This window comes from Balaenoptera borealis (assembly GCF_965194805.1).
Source record: "Balaenoptera borealis genome assembly, chromosome: 13".
NCBI lineage: Eukaryota > Metazoa > Chordata > Mammalia > Artiodactyla > Balaenopteridae > Balaenoptera > Balaenoptera borealis.
In genome coordinates, this window is record NC_138870.1 from 70,034,068 (window position 1) to 70,055,811 (window position 21,744).

General features: G+C 34.9%; 1 protein-coding gene and 1 long non-coding RNA gene across 8 annotated transcripts in view; one reads left to right on the forward strand and one right to left on the reverse strand.

Annotated features, from left to right (window-relative positions):
• Positions 1 to 21,744, forward strand: part of TMTC2 (transmembrane O-mannosyltransferase targeting cadherins 2) — an 889,086-nt gene that overhangs the window by 207,225 nt on the left and 660,117 nt on the right. For all 7 annotated transcript variants that reach the window (XR_014233387.1, XM_082350739.1, XM_082350740.1 and 4 more), the window contains exon 4: positions 17,842 to 17,956. Coding sequence is in view for 6 of the 7 variants with exons in the window: in XM_082350739.1 (XP_082206865.1) it covers positions 17,842 to 17,956 (115 nt within the window). In the remaining variant the exon portion in view is untranslated. The remainder of the gene's footprint in view (positions 1 to 17,841; positions 17,957 to 21,744) is intronic.
• LOC309609382 overlaps positions 1 to 21,744 on the reverse strand; it is a 266,481-nt gene that overhangs the window by 187,423 nt on the left and 57,314 nt on the right. The gene's annotated exons all lie outside the window — the stretch shown is intronic.

Consider the following 21,744-nt stretch of genomic DNA (forward strand, 5'->3'; position numbering starts at 1 on the left):
TATGTAACGACTAGGACAGTGCCTGGTAGAGAGAGGGCATTCAGTAATGAATACACTGACTAATAAACGTTAGTCATAATCCTTCTCCTTAAAGAGTTTAGAGAACCTGTTGAGAGATAAAATGTGCATGCATTAAAGGAAGTGAAAGTGTAAAATATGCTGTTGATATACCAGGTGCTGAGGCATGCTCCATAATAAGAGGGATAGAATTGGGAGTGGAGTTAGTTTTGGACTCCACGAGTGCCTTCTGTGACATACACTTCCATTTTGATACAAGGCAAAACTTTTAAAATCCAGGTTCCTGATTTTTTTCTGTTTATAACATGCTAATAAATATAGTTCTGACTACAGTGACTTCTTTAGCAATTATGAGACTGGTAGTAATCTTCCTTAAGGTAGATTTTTCTAAGTCGGTGATGTTATTTGAGCCTAGCCAAAGATTAGAAACTCTTTAAAGCCGGTCTTATGTAAGGTTGTCTGAGATGACAGTTATTTCATTGAGTTAGTTTTTCTTTCCCTCCATTGAAAGCCTTTGCAAATTTTGGAGTACTTCAGTCTTCCGTGTACTTTAACAGAATATGATTTTAAGCCTCATGAAGCATTATACATGAAAGCTGCTGCCTTCAGTAATTGGTCCTGCAGACAGCTGCCAGTCATTAACTGATTGGATGCAAATGATGATGGGTAGAGCCTGTCATAGTGACTGTGTTGCTAATTTATGGTTTAAATCTGGATAGTGGAGAAAGGATAGCTGATTTGGACTATGTAAACCGCAAGTCCTATCTCATTATGTGGTTGATAATGTCAGGAAAATACTAGACATAGTTGATTACCACAGTTTGCTGATTTCACAATAACTCTTTGCATTTTTGTGCTTAGGAAAAAGGAAATTTTCTTTGATGACTGCTTTAATGAGCAAGCCACATAATATTTAAAAGGTTTTTTTTTTGAAGCATGTGTTTAAAGCACCGTTTTTTATAAACTGTATTGATTAGCATTTGCTTGAAACAAGCATTTCTTAATTCATTACAAGGAGGTTAAATGTATGATCACTTTCCTTCTTGGCCTCTGGCCTTATCTAAATCCCTGTGTGTCTTTGGCTGTTACAGAATTTGGCACCACTGATTTCTGCTCTCTGGCTTTCAAGGCCACTACACAATTTTGACTGTCTCTCATTTTCCACAGCTGTCTCTTGTATGGTTTTGCCTCCTCCCCAAACTGATTCATTCTGCAAGGTTCTGTCCAAAGACTGCCTTCATTTTCCTTTCTGTATAGAATCTAGACCACTACTTGGGTTATAGTACGGGGTCAATATATGTGTCATTGAATTTCTAAGTTACCTTCCCCGTGACTTCCTATCTATGTGGGACTTCTCCATCTGGGTGATTTGTCCACATCTCTAACTCTTCACCAGGCTTCCCTAAAACCATCTACTCACTGACTTCCTTAGTGATTAAGGTCATAAGCAGAGACTAACAAAGTTATTATAGATAAACAGATCAGTAGGCACATATAGATAAAAAAGAATGATAACATACAGGCAGCATAGCTGGTGTGCTAAAAGGCATTTACATTTTTTCAAGTTATAGATGAAAAATCAAATCAGCTCTTTAGAATGGTTGGTTTATTAACTCTATATCAATTTGTTTTAGAGAACATACGACTATGCTTTTTAATTGTTTGGAAACAATTTCTTAAAATAATTAGGAACAATGAAGCAGCGTTCATCCAAGGAAAATTTAACAAGAAAACATTTATTTTAATGCCTTTTTCTAATGTAAATATGTGAAATGATAGATAAAAAAGATGTGTATATCATGATGCACGTATTTGAAACTCTAAGGGTGATTACTCACACATCCTATATTTGACGCCTCCTTATGCAAATGACAAATATTGCCCATTTAGATATAGAAAAACAGAAACTAAATAGTTGTTTCAGCCATGCAACATTTGACAATTTTTCTTTTTTCCTGGATTTCTGTAAAATTGACACTTCAATTTCAACTTCACATGGTTGCAGATTTCAAGAAACAAGTATGTGGAAGGAATATCATTTTATGAAGGAAAAAATTCATAATTTAAGTGAAATCTAAACCTCTAAGTCATGTGAAACTTGACTAATTCCATGTGGATTTTATGGTCTAACTTTTTGATTACCTCTAATTGACTGTCTTCTTTAACTGTGGTAAATTGCAATTAACCAGCTAGCTTTGAGATTGTGTAATAAATCTTATTATATTTCTTAGCTAATTTGTCACGTTACTTCTGAAGTAAGGTGAAAAATTTTCAAAAGAGGTACAGATTTTTATGAAAAATAACATGAAGCAGTTAAGTCAGGAAGGAAAACCAGTATAATATCTTATCAGATTGGCTGGCCTGAGTTAAAAAGCTGTAAAATACAGATTTTAATTTTTAACAGATATGGTAGGAGATAGCTAGCAAAAAGCCCCCTAAAAGGCTGATTGAGAGAAAAACAGTGCAAAGTGGAATCAGGTTTCCAGAGGGTAAAGAAATTCGGTGTTTCTTCTCGATTAGTCTCTTCTGAGTAGAAAAAAGAAATATAAAATAATGGGACTGACAAGAGTGAAATGAAAATGTCTCATTGGCTCAACCAAAGGATTTAAACAAGTAAATCTGCTAAATTGTTAAGGCCCCTTTTAAACATTTGATTCTTGAGGAAATCAACTACGGTCATTTCTCAGCTGAGATAGAGTAAGTCACAGTAGTTCAAAAGCATGTGGTTTCCTTGCCTCTAAGAATGGAGTAACACATAAATCTTTTCTTTGGTTCCAGCTCTAATGGCTGCAAGTACAGTTGTGTAGGGAAGAAGAAAACAAGCAAACAAAAAAAACAGACCACAACAGACTCAGTGAAAATGGTCCTACAGTGTATTACCAGTGAAGTAGGTGACATACTGCTGTTTCTTTGGGATTATCCGTAACAGAACTTTTAGAATCTTTTTGGGTTTTTGAAAACCCTCAAACCTAAAATTAGTGTTGCCTTAGATTGAATATATTTACCAGTGGTTATATTTCAGAGGAACTGAAACTCACATATAATTAAAATAAGTATAAAGTTACTTTATTCTGATTTCCGTATTAGTTTTGTATTTGATTCTTAAAATGCTCTAACATTTCTTTGCTTTTCTTTTATTAAACATATATGAAATATTTCATTCATTGAGAAATATATACACATACCTCATATTTGAACCACTTAAAGGATACAACTAAAACATGCATTTTGCAGATTAAGAGAAAGCTATTACCAGAACAGTTGATGACCTCCCCATACCTCTTCTTATTTCACAGTTTTGTTTCTTTCATTTGTGTTCTCTTATTTTATGCTAGAACCCCCATTACAGTCTCAAACAAGAGTGATGACAGCAGGATTTTTGTCTTATTCTTGTTTAAGAAAGAATGTTTTAAATATTTCACCATTAATTATGTGTATTTTATAGGTTTTTCTGTAGACAGCTTTTATCACTAGAGTTTTCCTCTTATTTCTAGTCTAAAATTTCTTTTTAGGAATTAATGTTGATAATGATAGTGATTTTCTCCACTCAATCTATTTATGTTAATGATTTATATTAATAGATTTTCTAATGTTGAACCTACTTTGCATTCCTGGAATAAGCCCAAAAATTACTTATAATGTTTTATCAAATTTATATTCTTCTAAATTTGTTTTTCACCCATGTCTCTGAGTGAGATTGGCACCTCCATTCAGGGGGTTTGAGTTTGTTTGGCTTCTCCAATCTGACCTCCCTTTTGAAGCCAACTAAACCCCAAGCCCTGTTCCTCTTAGTTTAACAGATATACGCAAGGTGAATACCATCTTCAGAACTGTTTAACCTTCTGGATTCCTGCTTTCAAGCAGTTTCTAGGCTTAGGGATTCCCCTTACTTTCCCATCAATTAATGCATTCATTAACAAATATTTGTAATTTCTGTCTAGCATGTGTTCTGTACTAGGAGGCAATCTCTGAACATTGAGTTTCACTGTACTGTCGGAAAGAGAAACACCTAAGAAATATCCTTCAATCTAGCATCTATTAAGGAATGGGTTAGCTACATTAGAAGTTAGAGTGTGAGAATAGAGTTGTTTGTTTATGACATAGAAGATATTTTTGAAATTTTAAATTCTCCTTCAACAAAAGAGAACCAAATTGCCTAAGTAAGCTAAAAGTGTATTAGAGCACTGTCTTAAGCAAAATTAAATTACAGATATTTGACCCTTATAAAACACAGAAGGGTAATGTATATTTGTTTTCTGCTGTAATATAAACTTGTAGATAATGTCACAGATATAGCAGATTTTCAAGAAGACAAACACATGTTTTTTAGTTTTACCCTTATTACACGTGCACACCTATTACTGGTGATGGTGGAAGTAAAAGAAAATTCCAATTAAGTCTCAAGGGATTATGGAAAAATCTGAGATGTTCCAAGTTGTATAGTTATTGAAAAAGACTTGGATGTAGAAGACTGTTTATATATAACTCTATGGGAGAAACAAAGTGTGAGCCCTATTTTTATGCATATGGGTGTTAAATTAGAAATCTCTCCTCTGTTTAGTTTTAGTTTTTAGTTTAGTGTTAAATTTATTTCTAATTTAAAAATAGAAATATTACCATCCAGGGGGATCTAGTGGAGACATGTATGTGCTTACTAAAAAATAAGGACCAAACACTAAAAGATATGGTTTAAAAATGATAATATTATTTACCAAGTAAGACACTACAATCCAACTTGATTAAATAGTAGAGAGAAACAAGCACAAACAAACAAACAAAATACCTTGCTCGAGGGCTGGACTCTATTAGGGGCTTTGTTGTGTCTTGTATTTAGGAGTCTAAATCCCAATGATGTTAGCTGCCACTCTGAACATTTATTCAGTCACCTTAAACAGCATAATTCAGTTTCTCTACGTAAAACACCATGGAGTATTATATTAAAATATCCACATTAACATCTTTTTTGGGAGTAGTGTAGGCATACATTTTAATTAGGAGAACTTTCTCTCTAGGAATTGGAAGTTTAGAAAGAAGGAACTGGATTAGATATGCAATACAATAGCTGAGTCAAATTTTGACAAGAACAGATAACTGAGGTGTCAACGAACTTGTTTTTCAGCTCTTTCCCTGGATGGCAAGGAAACTTACAGTCTTATAATGTTTGGGGCTCTGCATATTACAACTGGGAGTTTGTATAATAAAGAAATGCGATAAACTTTCTTTCTTCTCTTCCTCTCTTTTCTTTCCTTAGGAAAAGAGAGTAAATTTCTCAAATTATATATCATGAGACTACCAGGAAGGACCAGGAGGTCTGAGATATGTTGAGATAATATCTGGTTTTACTTTATCAGTTGGCTTATTCTTTTTAATTTTTCAAATAAGCTTTGGTGGTTTGCAAAACTGGTATAGAATACCTCATTTCTCTACTTAGTCTGTTTTCATATTATCTGAATATTTCCCAAGGACAGCTTCAAGTCGTGTTCACTCTAGTGGTTAAAACTGAATGCTGTTGTCCATATTCATGTGAGTGTTGAAAACAATTTTCAAGTAGAGATAAGTTTCTGGGTTTACATAAAGAAAACATGAGCATATTAATTAATGATATTGTACAAATCCATGTGTTGTGCGTTTTTCTTATCTCCAATCACTATTTGAAATTACTTTTGCTCTTGCAATTCTATTATTAGGAAGCAGTGGCACAAGATTTTAAAAATCTCTTTTGCTTTTACAGTTTAGGACAATGATTTTGAGAAAGTTTTTTCGGGCAGGTGATACAGTCACTAAAGTTCTTTCTGTGCCTGCCATACCTTTGGGCTCTGTGGTGCGATTCTAGAACCAAGAGTCTTAAGTGGTACTTTGATCAGAGGCCTGCCTTGCTTTGATCATGGCTGTTGGTTCCCAGCTCATGTCCAAATTGAGCCTGGAGTAGATATTTACTTTTGAGGTTTTTAAGTTAAAAGTTTAGACTTAAAGAAGTATATCCTAACCCCGATCCTGATGATTTCATAGGGAAATACATCTCTGTGGGTTTTAATCAACCTAGAATGTAAATCCTCTGAATGTCAACACCACTTAGGACTCCTGGATGGAATATAGGGGTTTATGCCTCTAAAACCACATATCTAGTCATAATTTCTAGTTGGTAATATTTATTAAACACTAATATGTATCCAGTAGATGCGTTTGGTGTAAAAGAGCCTTTAATGGCCTCTGAAAATTCCCTGTTGGGATCCAGTCCAGTTAAGATTAGAGCTTCAGGAAAATGGGCCAGCCCTCCTCTTTCTCATAGTGCTCAACTGATGTGAGAATGTCATTTTAGTGCATTCACCCTTCTGGTTCTTCCTATTTATTTTACCCCTCTGTGTACTAGCTTCCTTTCGCTGTTTGGAAGTAGACTTTCTGAGTTGTACGTTTAAGGCTGTTAAATGAATAACATCATCCTTCGTTTCAATATTGTTTCTTAAGTGCTGCAAAAATGCCTCATACAAGTACTGGCTGCACAGCCTTTGAAGAGCCCTTATCTATTTGTCCTGTAGCAGCAAAAAAGGCAAAGAAAATTAACCTCCCTCTTTTTTTCTGTTGTTTGTAGTTAGCTGAAAGTGCAGAAGAAAGTACATTAAAATAATAGTTGCCCAAGATTTGTGCATATAGGAAGGTAATAGATATTTTTAGAAATGTATTTATTTAATAGCTAATTTTTCTTCTCATTAGCATTCATAAGTAAATATTTTTCTACTCACATAAATATTTTATTCTTGATATTTGTTTTTACTGATTCACATTTTTCACTTTTTAAAATGCTGTTTTCTCTAGTTATTAACTCTACTTTTCCCATGTTCAGCACTAGGTGCTGAGTTAAGAGTGACTGTCAAAAATTAATATATTGGACTTCCCTGGTGGCGCAGTGGTTAAGAATTTGCCTGCCACACGGACCAGTACCAGTCCGTGGCCTGGGGGTTGGGGACCCCTGCTATAGTGGACTTTTTGTTTATAACAGCCCCTCCCAACTTTCCCTTCTCCGCAACAAAAAGTTTCCTCTCCTTTCTTTGCTGGACTTGCATGTGGTTTGCTATAGTTGCGTGTCTTGAATTGCAGTTCTTTTCTGCTCCCAAATAAACTTGCTTTTGCTTTGATGGTATAAAAAAAAAAGAATCTGCCTGCCAATGCAGGGGACACGGGTTCGATCCCTGGTCTGGGAAGATCCCACATGCCGAGGAGCAACTAAGCCCGTGTGCCACAACTACTGAGCCTGCGTGCTGCAACTACTGAAGCCCGTGCGCCTAGAGCCTGTGCTCTGCAACAAGAGAAGCCACCGCAATGAGAAGCCCGTGCACCGCAACAAGGAGTAGCCCCCGCTCGCCATAACTAGAGAAAGCCCGCGAGCAGCGATGAAGACCCAACACAGCCAAAAAATAAATTAAAAAGAATTAATATATTGAATATATTAATGTAATATAGCGTATAACATGGTATCCTGATGGATATTTGAGATATACTGCATGTTTATCTTAGGAACTGATTTTTTTAAAAGAAAATGTAATTTTTGATTTTTATTATTTTTCTCTTCTTAAAACTGGCTTTGAGAGTATTTAATGTTGCTTTGAGATTTGTTTTTCTTGGCCTGGATTTGCTTGGCAATGAAATCCTCAATAGCATGACTATAGATTCTGAATACAGGAGATATACTGTTAAAGTGTGTATCTAACTGGTTATGCTTTTTATGGATGATGATCTATTAATGACATATTATTCCTTTTCCATAGTAATGTACTTTGCAGAGTTCTATTTTCTTATTTAATTATCTCAGTGATGCTGGAGTTTAACTTGGGCAAGCATTGTTACACCTGTTTTACAGATGAGAAACTAAAAGAGAGGTAGAATGCTTAGGGAGAAAAGGCATGGTAAGTAGGGCAGATTTTGCAGTAAGGTAGATCGGGGTCCTAATCCTAACCCAGACCATGAATAGCTGTTATCATCGTCCTTAGAGTGTCAAGTGGCTGATCTGTATAGTGGGTATAGCAATACCACTGTGTGGGACAGAGTGTGTGTAGCACCCTAGCCCAGGGTTTGGCCCATATTACATGTTTACTTACTACTGCTAGTAAGAAATAGGAGAGTCCAGTAATTTACTTCAGTGTACCCAGATCTAATTGTTAACAGAACTAGAACTAAAACCTTAGGTTTGGGATATTTTGGTTTATGTTTCCACATCAAATTTCCTTTTAGTGACACATAATAGGAAACTAACCTGGGGCCATTTGATGGCAGGGACCCATCCAATGGCAGGGACCCATCCAAATGATGACAGGATTCGCTGTGAGATAAAGTAGGTTATGAGATTGGATGGTAAAGGAACAAAAGAGAGAACTAAAAAAAAAAAAAAAAAAAATCACTTCTCTGTTTTCCCCCTGGAGTTGTTTAGAATTCCTGAACTCTTGCCTTTTCTAAAGGTTGTTCATCTTTTAGAGCTGAGCCAGACTCAAATGATACCAAATATGTCGGAGACAAACTCTAAGAGAGTCTTTGGGTCTATTATGTTCCTTATATGAAATCAGAAGCAACTCAACTACTCTGTAGAATTTACAGTCAACCTATGGTACTGGTTGAACAGCCTCATAGGCTAAGAGATCAGCCAGATGTGAGGAATTTCTGATGAGTCTTTGCTGAATTGGTATGTCTTTTGTATAAATAGGGTCACTATATACCAGTTATATATTCACCAAGTGTTTTAGATTGACAGTGTAATAGGCAAAAAAAAAGGGTCTGTTGGTAAGATTTGAGGAGAGCCTCAAAGCTCAGATGCTTCTAAATTCTTCCTCTTTGTCCAGTCATTATATTTGCAAATGCAATTGTATTTACTGTCTTCATGTATAATGCTGTGGGTTAGTTAATCAGAAACTTCACAGAGAGCACATTGCTATCAGAAAGGAACATAAAGAGATTTGTTTTGTTTTGATGGAGAGGCAATGGGAAAAATTTTGAGCACAGATGGGAAATTAAAGAGTGAAGGCTTCCATAGGTGAGACCCAGCTTCACAGACCATGCGTGGTACTGATAGCAGACACTGAACTGTGGAGCTGGGGGTGGCTCATAGTTAGTCAGAATACAGTAGAGATTGCAGATGGTGAAACACTAAGGAATAACCCTAGATATGTTAAAACCAAAAAACCCGCACTGAACTGTATATGTGGATATTACAATAAGCACATAGCTAACATATTGACTAACAATGCTGTCAAGACAATGTTAACATATCAGTGGAATACTAAATTTTTTTTTTTTGTGGAATACTAAAGTTTATCTTTTCATTTTTAATACTTTTTTCCCTTATTAGGAATAAACTTATTTTCAGGTCTGTGTGAAGTAACCAAAGGTAGGGAAACGAGAATAATTGCATATTATAAAATTGCTCTAATTAGAGTGTAAAAGTGTATAGTATGTGTATTCCGGTATCATATGAATCATAATCTTTAAATTATGTGTACTTTTTCCACTTAACATTTTAGCCAGGCAGTTTTTTTTTTACCCACTTAACATTATGTTTGTTTCTGTAATAATCCAAGGTATAATTACTAGGAAAAATAAATTCTTGTAGGCTTATAAGGGCTCTTATTTCCCTGCAGTCACTATCATACAATTAGTAAAAAGCCCAGGCTACAAATGTTGAATCCCTTACAATGTTTGTTAATGGATAGAATGAGAAATCATTCTGGTTAACAAGAAAAAAAACCACATTCACATTAATCTTAAGTTTCATGCAGTTGAGTGGCTCTTTTTTCCCCTCCTTCTACTTCCTTTCTCTTTTTTCCCTTTTCATTGAGATTAGAAATTTTAACATAATTATCCTTTATATTTTAAAATGACATTTATTTAACTTATATCTTTAGTAACACCATTTTTGGAACACATCTGAAGTCCAAGTGTTCCACAGTGATTAAAACAAGGGCTTTGGAACCAAGCAGACATAACTTTTAGCTCTGTTAGCTTTTAAGTGTCACTTTCTCTGAGGCACAGTTTCCTCATCCAGTACGGGTACATTAGGCACTCCTGTATTTATTTTCTTTTGCTGCTGGCCTGGCTTAGATAACTGGCAAATTTCAATGTTTAACCCTTTTTGGGGGGTAGCATTCTGATTTCAAACAAGTAACTTAGAATTGGAGGAAGCAAAATTTAGGATTTATCACCTTATTTAAAACAGTATTAAATGTTTCAATTTTGCCAGATCTTTACATAGAACTTGGTGTTGATACAGGGACTAAAGACATATATTAAAGTTCTAAAGTAAAAATAAATTACAGCTGAAGGCAGAAGTCAAAAATCGAGTCCTTGCTGATTTTGGTGGCTGTGTTCGCTGCACCAATGAAATGGAAATGCTGGTATGATAACCCTGAGGCATGATTGCATTCCTGAATGTTAAGTAGCTAAAATTTGAATATTAAGAGATTCATTCATCTTTTTTTTTAACATCTTTATTGGAGTATAATTGCTTTACAATGGTGTGTTAGTTTCTGCTTTATAATAAAGTGAATCAGCTCTACATATACATATATCCCCATATCTCCTCCCTCTTCCGTCTGCCTCCAACCCTCAATTCATCTTATTAGCTAATTTTTCAAAGAGTAATGCATGCCGTAATCATAAAGAAAATTAAACTTTTTTTAATAATCAATGAATATAAATATCTCCAAACTTTTAGTGTAAAGTAAAAATATCCTTGAATGGCTTCCCTGGTGACGCATTGGTTGAGAATCCGCCTGCCAATGCAGGGGACACAGGTTTGAGCCCTGGTCCGGGGAGATCCCACATGCCGCGGAGCAACTAAGCCCGTGCGCCACAACTACTGAGCCTGCGCTCTAGAGCCCGTGCTCTGCAACAAGAGAGGCCACCGCAGTGAGAAGCCTGCGCATGGCAACAAAGAGTAGCACCCCCCCGCCCCCCCCGCCCCCCCCCCCCCGCAACCAGAGAAAAGCCCGCGTGCAGCTACAAAGACCCAATGCAGCCAAAAATAAAATAAGTAAAATTAAATTAACTAAAAAAAGATATATCCTTGAAAAAATTGCTCAAATCTCCCTGCATTGATTTTGTGAAATATATCAAGTGCTATGAAATTACAGTAGTTACTTTACAGTAAGTTTGAATTACTTTATGAACTTAGAACTGCTGTATTTGAATGAGGGCTTTGAAAAAAATTTGGAGAGATTCATTGCTGTAGATCACTTAACATTTCCAGAAGGGGCTCACATTTGATTTTCTCTTTAGAAGAACTTTTGCAAGACGGGAATATTTAATTGTTTTTCTGCCTTTCAAGGAACATAAGTTGAACTGTGTCAGATTGTGGACGAAGTACAAGAGAAGCTTTCCTTGTTAATTAAGGTCAAGTTTCTTAGTAAGTGTATACCTTTTAGATGCAGTTAAATACCAGTGTGAAGGGCCCTTGAGATATGAGTTATTCTTGCTTCTTTGCTTCCTGATTTTGTTTAAAAGAAAAATTTCGTTTTCTTTTTGAAAATAAAATAACTTTACAGATGAGATTTCCTAAAGCTTATCCAGTGGTACCTAGAAGCATCTGTTTGCTTTTCCTTAATATAATCATTATATATGCTTAGTCCTAAGAACTAAGTCATGTACTTGTTAAACGATGCTTTTTAAATCTCTGTCACATGTAAGGCATCTTCAGGGCACTTAGGAGTCCTTGATAAATGTACCTAAATCCCCAGTATCTTTGAGCAACAACCATTTATTTACATAGGTAGACTCTGTTCTCTTTCCATTGCATTAACTAGAAAATGTGACATTTAAAATTCCATTCCCAAAGAAATGTAAAACAATATATTGTTTGGCATTAATTTTTCTGTGGTATAGAAAATACATTATGAATTATGGGTACTAGATAGCTTTAGTTTGTTGTTTCTGGAGTATTTTGTCCCTACCAGTTCTGAGGGGATGACTCATTTGGATAATTTATCTTGGTTCTGTATTATACTCTAGTCCCTCAATTAAATATGTGTAAATAGTGAGTACTCTAATATGTGATCTACTTTGTATTCCGACTCAGTATTGAGAGGGTGAGATTTCGATGCCTGGAAACAGATCTGGTTCTCTATTGTCATTAACTTTGCAATTTAAAAAGTTAACTTCAGTTTGTACATCAATGAAATGGGTATAGTAATGGACCTCAGAGGTTATTTTTGTGTTAAATAAATTCTGGACACTGTCAAGCATATAGTAAACTTTAAATAAATGAAAGCACTGTTATTTTTATTATCCCAATATACATATATTTTTATTCCTTCTCCACCTCCCCTTCTCCCTTCACCTTTTCCTTCTCTTTTTCTCTACCTAGGCTTGTAGTGGTGCACGTTAAGCCCATGAAATGGGACAGTAGTCCCCCAACAAGAGCAGCTTCTTATAGTATAAACTGTGTCAAAAATAGGAATAAAATGAGTACTCTGAATATTTTGAAATGCTGTTTGTTGAGAAAAACTTTCAAAAATTACATTGAGATTTTAGGATAAACTGATTACATTTTTTTAAAACTTCAAATAATTGCTTTATTATCTCCAGTGCTTTAATGTGTGAATTGGATTCATCTGGGCACACTGTCTATTAAAACACAGACTTTAAAAAACTAGGTAGGTTTTTATTAGGCTTCACTCACAATTTCTTGGAAGAATTTCAGGGATTTTATTCCAATCAAACTGTAGCTTTAAAGGTCACTGCAGTGAAATAAATGCATCAATAAAATATATGAGATTAAAAATGTAAAAAGTATAAATGACATTAAATATTAATGAAAATACAAGATCTTTAAGTTATGTTGGTCCAAAGTATAATTACCAAGTGAAAATTTGAAGATAATCTCAAACATCTGTTTCGAATTGTCTTAGTACAAGAAAAAGTTTAGTGAATGTTAAAACCCTTTATTCCTGAAGTAGGATATAGAATAACCCCATCTCTATTTTAAAACAATGTGAAGTGTGACCTTCATTTTCCTTTTGTCTCTTCTTTCCTATCCTCCCCTCCCCTCCATTCTCCTTTTCATCCCCTGCTACCCAGCTGCAGAAGTTAATTATATTCCTCAGTTTGCAGCCAGTTTTCAGGGTGATCCCTACAAATTTCCTCTCTTTTATTTATGTATTTATTTCCTTTTATCTCTATTTCTAACTTGAATTTCCCTTTGCATCATAGGTAACTGCTCTAATGTACTTGATTTGCATCCTTAGATTTATAATGTACCCTTGTAAAATATGTAGTGATATTTTGGGTGGGAATGAATTTTTAATATTTTTAAAAGAATGCATTAGATATTTTGAATCTTTGTAGGCTTTTCAAGGTCCATTCATGTTACGGTATTTACATGGAATTTGCTGGTCCTCACTGCTGTATAGTAATCCATGAAGTTTATGTCTCACATGATACTCCCATGATGGGCAGGTTGATTATTTCCTACTATCAGCCAACACTAAGAGGCTTGCATTAAACATCCTCTTAACGTTCTCTTAGAATTTCTCTGGGAGTGGGATTGCTCGTCAGGGATTATTCATGACGTAGTCAGTAACATTTGCTGATTTGACAGAGTACTGTCAGATGGCAGAACGCCGTGGTTTCCCCAGGCTACAAGGCCTCCCACAGTGCCCAGGGTCCATTCCCACATCCCCATCCAGTTTTCTAATTTTTGCCAATCTCAAGTCTCATTGTTATAATTTGCATTTCTCTGGGTTACTAAGGAATTTGAGTATTAATTCAAATTATTTAATGTATTCTAGAATTTATTTTGGTTTCCCTTTTTGTAGGTTCCTGTTCATATCCTTCGCCCATTTTTTTCCCCCCGCTGTTGGATTTCTTATTTTCTTATTGCTTTGTTTGGAGTTCTTTTTATTTCTAAGTGCAGTTCCTTATTTGTTTAGATGTTTGAAATATCTTCTCCTGGTGTATTAATGCATGTCCATAGTGTCCTTCGATAAGTAGAAGTCCTTCATTTTGAGATACTCAAATTCATCATTTTTTTAACTTTTTGAGCTCTATTTGGAGGTCTTTTTAAGAAGCCACATTCCCTTCCACAGAGATAATCTATATATTCTTCTGTTAGCTTTACTTTTTCACATTTATCTTTTAAAACCATCTGGAGTTTACCTTTGTATATGGTGAATATGCTATAAAGACCCAGTTTCATTTTTCTCTTCTATTATGGTTATTAGAATACATTTTTTTGAGTTTGTTAATAAATTATGCTAAAATATTGATTGGAATTATATAGAATTTATAGATTAATTTTGGGAGAATTGACATCTTTTTAATGTTAAATTGTCCCATCCGTGAGCCTTGGAATATTTCTCCATATTTTTTGAGTTTTGGTTTGGATACTTTCAAGTCATCAGACCAGCTAGGTGTAAAAATTGATCTGATATAAAACAGTTGACTTGGTTGATATGATCAAATTTGTCAAGTAATAGAAAAGAAAACCCTAAAGCTACACTGATTAATTCTATAGGTTAATTATATAGATTTGAAATCATCACATTAGCCCTTTTAAGATGTACTTTTTATAGTTTATTTTAATGTATTTTCCTTTAAACTATTAATGTATCTGTAAAAGCTAGATTTTAACTGGTTTATAGGTCAACAATGGTTTTTTTTCCTACTTTTTGTTTTATCACTGAAACATGAACAACTTTTGTGAAAAGATTACTATTTAGTTGACTACTAATAGGATTTTTAATTTTAGGTTATATTCTATAGGGTAGCTTTATATTTTTAGAAGTAATCTTTAGGTTAGCATTGGTTTCTGGTAGCATTGAAGCAAAAATCAATAGTATTTAAATTTGAAAGTATGGAATAGTAACAATAAAAAAAAAAGCAGGCAAAAATTTTAGGCTTAGTCTTGTCAGCTCTTACTTAAAAACCTAAGCTCTCTTTTGGTAAACACAGTACTAAAGAGTAATTATCTAAGGAAGAAGGGATTTTGAAGAAGAATTGTTTTCATATTTGAATGTGATGAAATCCTCTATGTTGGTACCTTTCAGGCAGAGACCAGCAGGAACACACGGGTAGTAAGGAAGTTGGCTTAATTACTCCTTGCACTGAAGGAACACTGCACCATTGGGGTCCTGGGGAATCTCATTATATGTCCTGTCATTGGATTTGGATTTTGGTTGGGTGATTTGGGAAAGGGTCTAAGGAAACAGGGGAGTCCTCTAGATCGGATGCTGGGACAGTTCTATCTATGCCTGGTTAAAGAAGTCATTCGTTTAGCAAGAGAGGGGCTTGTTTGGTATTTTGTGGGTTGTACAGTGGCCTTTTTCTTTTTTGTGTTTAGTAAAATTATGAAGTGATCTTGCTTGGTATCATTTACCATGGTCTCAAAGTAACCTTGTCTCCAGCTGGTTTCCTGTTGTGTATGTACAACAGGAGAACAGAATGGCCTGTTGGTGAGTGTCAGATGAGTTCAGGACATCAAAGTCTACCCTTTGTTTCCTCTCTCCCCTACTCCCTCTTTTATCCATAAGCAATTAAAATTGTTTAAAAACTACATACTTAATTTGGGAATTTTCTTCTTTTTGTAGTCACCTAGGGCAATGACTTAATCATAAATATGTGAGTGATTTCTGTTTGGACAAAAGAAACTTAGTAGCACGCTGTGGCTTTGCCACAGATAACTTTGCTGATGATTTTTAATTTATAAGTTGTAGTCTTACTTTGAAATAACCATCTCCTCTACTGCCTTTCCCTGCGGAAGGCATCTTAGATTCTTTGCTCTTACTTTTCCCCCTACCTGGAATCGCTGGTCTTTGGAAGACTGCTTCCTTATCCTCAGTTTTTAGAGATCACACCCATTTCCCTATTTCTAAGATATCCCTGTTTAAATTAGCCTCATTCCCTCCATCTTACTTTGTTTTATATTGTTTGTAGCACTTATCACCTGAAGTTAATTCATTTCTTCTATTGTGTGGTCCTCCCATCCCCACTCCACTCCCCACTTCAAACATAAGCAGCGAGTGGGTGAGAACTTGTATGTATGTACAGTTGTGCCAGCCCCCAGTAATGTTTCTGGCACAAAATAGGTGCTTAATAAACCAATACATTTATGAATTAACAAATGAACCACTAACCAAATGAGTAAATGTATATTCTAGACATAATTATGTATTTGTTGACTATTAACTATTAATTGGACTATAAGTACTTGAAAAAATGTCAATCAGTTTCTCTGGAAATATGCCTTAATATTCAAAGTAATTTCCTGCTATAATTTTTTTTCATCATCTGTGTTCAAAGACTATGGGTAAGATGGGATAACATTATAATGATGTTTTCCTGGTGCTTAAATTACTAGTTGGATGCATTTCTCTGGAGTGATTCCAGTGTAAATATATTTTCATTTACTAATGCCACAATCAAAGCAAAACTTTGGGAGAGGTGAGGTGGGTTGAAAAACAGCCTGGCTATTAGAAGTTTCCATTGAGCCATACTTTGTTATATTGGTGGTGGGATGGGGGGTTGGATATAAAATACATATGGTGTTTTGCCTATTAAATTTGAAGATAATCATAATTTATTTTACTATATGTTTTTCATACTTTGTATTTTTTTAACTTTTATCTTTCAAAAAGATAAGGATTCAATTTTCTATGGACTCATAGTGTCAAGGCCTAATTCGTAGCGTGTGAATGTTGGTTTGCAGTGAAAGGTGAAACTTGGTGTGAAAATATTTATTGAGTATTTGCCACATGGCGGGCACTGTCTTAAACACCCTACGTATACAAACTCATTTAATCCTTGTCAACAAATCCAGGAGATATTATTCTCCCCCATATTACAGATGAGTAAACAAAGGCACAGAGTGTTAAATTACAGGGCACATAAGCAAATTTGGGATTGAAAGAGGCTACACATTTTTATGCATTAAAAAGTGATATCTCAAAACCCCTTTCATTCTTCATATACAGCTATTAATTACCCAAATAAATAGATGTTGGTACCCATGAGCCTTCTCATCCTCATCTTCTAGTTGGGAGGGACTCTGATTTCAGGACCTGACACCCCATCTCCTTATGGGAAAGAAAGAAGACAAGAGAAGCATCCAAGTTTTAGGGATAGGTCTGTTTGAGAGCCATGCTGTGTGGGCAGCTATTAATGGGGTGTCTTATAATATTGAGAAATCATGATTATTTGGAGTGAAACATAAATGGTATACAGAAAATGTAGATTTTTAAGTGTGACTATTTGTGAAAACACTGTTACTGATTTTCCCATGGATGAATTTATTAACAGGAAGGGTATAAAAGAACATTATATGTGAATAAACCATATATACTTAACTGTTTTAAGAAGCAGAGTGTTTACTGATACATTCTGATGACTATTAAGCCTTTTTATAGCTTGGATCTACTTATCTTCTTTTTTATTTCCAGTTCTTCTATGTCATTTATCAGTGTTTTTGTATTTGAATGAAGTCTTTATTTTAAGATGATTTCTTACAGTTTCTGGTTTAGTAAGTATACAATAATTTCAGTCCACGAAGACCCCTACCAAGATTTGAAAGAGCTTCAAGTCTTTGTAGGTGATCTTAAGATAACATAGTTCTTGGCCTTATGATGAACTGTATGTGTATATCATCTTTGAGACATATTTTTGTTTTAGGCTTTCATTGTATTAAATCCCCTAGTTTGATGAAATGTTGGAGTATAAAGGAAATAAATTTGCTTTCTTAAAAATGTTTTATGAGAGTTTTTTCTCTCATTGTGGTACTTCCTGACGGCCTGATATTATGTCATATATAATTGGAATGACACTCAGCCTGAATACTTCTTTCTCTTTTGGCAGCATGGGGTAACCTTGGAAATGTTCTCAAGAGTCAGAGCAAAATTTCTGAAGCTGAAAGCGCCTATAGAAACGCTTTGTATTACCGAAGCAACATGGCTGACATGCTTTATAATTTGTGAGTATGCGTTGCTTTCTCTGGTTTGGTTCATCTTTGAAACATGTGGCGAGAGGGGCTATTGATTTAACTGCTGGAAATGGAGATGATGGTAGCTGATACTCTGAAATAGTCTTTTCATGAATCATGCCTCTGAGATTAGTAAATGGATGGTATTTGTGATCTCTCTTTTGGGCCACATCATTGATATTCATGTGTATTGATATAATATGGCTGAGGTTTTTTTTTTGAAGTACTATGCCATATAACATAAAAATTGGTTTAAATGCTTTTAGCTTTTTTTTTTTTTTTAAAGTTCACATCATTAGTACTTGGTTGGGCTCGTAAAATAAGGCTGCTATGTATGATACTCTACGTGATTGATATCTTGATTTTTAATAATAGATTTTATCCTTTGTTAAAGAATTGCTGGTGTCAAAGTATATGTAGAACATGTACTAAACCTGGGGAGTTATCAAATAAGATAATGTTTTTCTTTTCTTTTTCCACCCCCTCCTCCAATGGTAGTGACAATTAGGTTGGGATAATGGGATAATTTAGAATGTCTGTGTATGTTGGGTTAGAAAAATCCCTGGGGAAAAATCTGTTCTGTTATTTGAATGGAAAGGCCCAGGGGGTGCAGTTAGATGTGAGTGGATAAATGCAAATTAAACTGAAATCCTTTTTCTGTCTCTTGTATTTATGACACTCTTTTATTTATAAGTAATAGAAACTTAGTCTAAACTTGCTTAAACACAAAAGAGAATTTATTAGCCCCCATAACTGAAAATTCCTGGGGTTGACTAGATGAAGGCACAGTTAGATCCAGGTGTTTTATTATGTTTCGGGTGTTTGTCTCCATTTTGTGTCTTTGGTTTCTTTTGGGTTCACTCCTTTCTCTGTGGGACTCTAAGTTAATGAAATGACTCCTGCACTTTTATGCATATAGACTCTTCTCAGTCTCTGAAGGAGTTGTCTTGGTGTCTCTATTAATCCTGGAAAAAGATCTCTGACTGACCTTTCTGGGATCATGGATCGTTTCTTAAATGAAACTTCGGGCCGTGTGTCCGGGGCTATAAGAGCCCTCCATTGACAGTGCCTCTGGGGTTGGAATGGAAAGGAGGAGGACCAGTTCCCTGTAGGAGGGGACCAGGCATATAAGATGTCTACTGCTTGTGTTTAACGACTGCTATGTAATATTGACAACATTAAACTAATTTGTCAGCTTCATTTTTAATGTGCATTTGTGTTCTGGTTATGTCTAATCTTTTGTACTGGCTAAATCTAAAAGCACAGATGTAAAAAATTTTTGTAAAAAAACACCAAAATATCTAGATTTTTAAGGGAAAGCAGACTAGATGAGCTCAGTTTAACTTCCTGTTTGTACATTTACCTTTCTTTAACTTCCTAGACTTTAACCCTGGGGTCTCAGTCTCCTGGCCTATAGTCTAAATTAGGTCAGCATGTGTTTTGTGTTGACCTGCACAGTGTTCAATTTTCTCTTTTTTACCTGGGATGCCTTCAGGGGGAGCACTCCCTCTGCAGTTTACACACCCCTGATATTCACTCTCTGCTGTGTTTCATACTTCGTCATTTTCCCCGAAGTAATTTGAGATTGCATCTTTTTCTTTATTTGAATGGATATATCTAGATACAACTACAAAGGCTTTCCCCCCATGTCTTCTTCATCTAAATAATGTGATGTTCCTATATTATTGATTAGTATTGATTATTGAATAGTATTTTTATTTCATGAAAAAGAACCTTATCAGTTTGATAAATTTACACAAACATTCTTTTTTTTTTGCCTCTGAAAATAATGTTGTCAAAGGGACCTTTTGTCTTGCAATGTGGGAATCCAGTTTGCTTCTGGTGCCCATTCTTCATACATTGTCAGGGGAGAAAGTAGCTGAACAACCAGCATCCCTTCTTTGAACTTGTTTTTCTCTCTCTCATCTATAGCCACTGGTTGAAAAGTTACCTACCTTCTGGTGTTACTTGTTGGGCAAGGGTTGAAAGAAAAAGGAAATGTGTCCAACCAGGCTTATTCTTTGCTGAGAAGAGAAATGTATTCAATTAGATGAATATACTTTACATATAATTTAAAAGCTGCATCTTATAACTTACTCTGTGGATGCATATGTAAACTGTGAAAGCATATAGATACATCTCCCTAAACTCCAATGAAAAATTCTTGCTGAAGAAGTGGTTATTAACAAGATTTGGTTTCTTCCCCCCTATTTGTAGGAAAAGGGATATGGCATAATGCCATTTATAGTTTCAAAATAATTTTACTACTGTGACAGGTTTTTTTAACTATACTTAACTGTTAGCTCAAATGGAGAGGCCTAAATTCCACAAGAAATGTCGGCAATAATTTTGAAGGATTACATAACCCATGTGGTTGACAGAATTCTGATACATAACTAATTATGTTTCAAAATAGGTATTATTCAATGATTTTTAATCAAATATTAATAAGACACACCAAGATAGATACTTTACAACCTGTAATATCATAAATATGTCTGGCATCATATGTCCCTAGGAGCAATCTTATTTTTTTTTTCTGTTTATTTACATAGTTAGGAAAAAAGCCAGGTTTTCTCATGAACAGTTAGAGACTATGTGACAAAGTTTTTTTGAGATATATATATGCTATTTACATCACAATTTTTAAAAATTTATTTATTTTTATTTTTGGCTGCATTGGGTCTTCATTGCTGGGCACGGGCTTTCTCTAGTTGTGGCGAGTGGGGGCTACTCTTCGTTGCGGTGCATGGGCTTCAGTAGTTGTGGCACGCGGGCTCAGTAGTTGTGGCTCGTGGGCTCTAGAGTGCATGCTCAGTAGTTGTGGCACACAGGCTTAGTTGCTCCGCGGCATGTGGGATCTTCCAGGACCAGGGATCGAACCCGTGTCCCCTGCATTGCTGGGCGGATTCTTAACCACTGTGCCAGGGAAGCCCTCATCACATAATTTTTTCTGACATACAGAAATTGCTCCTTGTTCTATTTCAAATCCTGAAAGAAAAGGAGTTTGCTTTGCTCAGTTTTACCAGTAAACTTAACCAAACAACATTCCTTTGTGGTAGCAGCAGGTGTTAATCACATTTCATATTATCAGTTAAAGTTAAAGATGTTTTATAACCAAAACCTGAAACTAATGAAGCTATTGTGTTGTGTTAGTTAGCATGAAATACCCATATTTATTAATGAGTTTTAGAAGCTGTTGAGAATCATAAACTCCTGTTAGTTCCTCTACTTAACTTTAAATCAGTAACCTAGATTTTTTTGAACACATTCAATGTTCATAGATCTACGTGCTTTGTAAATTATTGAAAAAAATTCCTATTGCTAGAAAATTTTATTAGCAATATAACTTGGAGACATGCATCGTTATGTAACTTCAAAACAATAATTACTAAAGAGAGGTACACTACCACTGGCCAGACACAGGATGATTCTAAGAGGCCAGAGATAATCTTTAAATTAATCCTTGTAATTTTATATTTATGTTTATATTTAAAAAATATAACTAGCACGTCTAAATATTGTTCTAGGAGAGAATAGAGAAAAAAGGAATGATTTGGAAAAATATTAAATAAGTAATAGTACAAATAATATATGGTTATATCTGAAGTTTAGGAAACATTGCATTAAAAGATTTTAAAACTGAGGACATTTTTTTTGCAGCATTAATACCAAGTTATATCTAAGAGGTACATATAAATGGTTATATTTCTTATTTATAAAATGATGGAATAATTTTAACTTTTTTTCTTTGGGAGCAATTACTTGAATTACTTTTA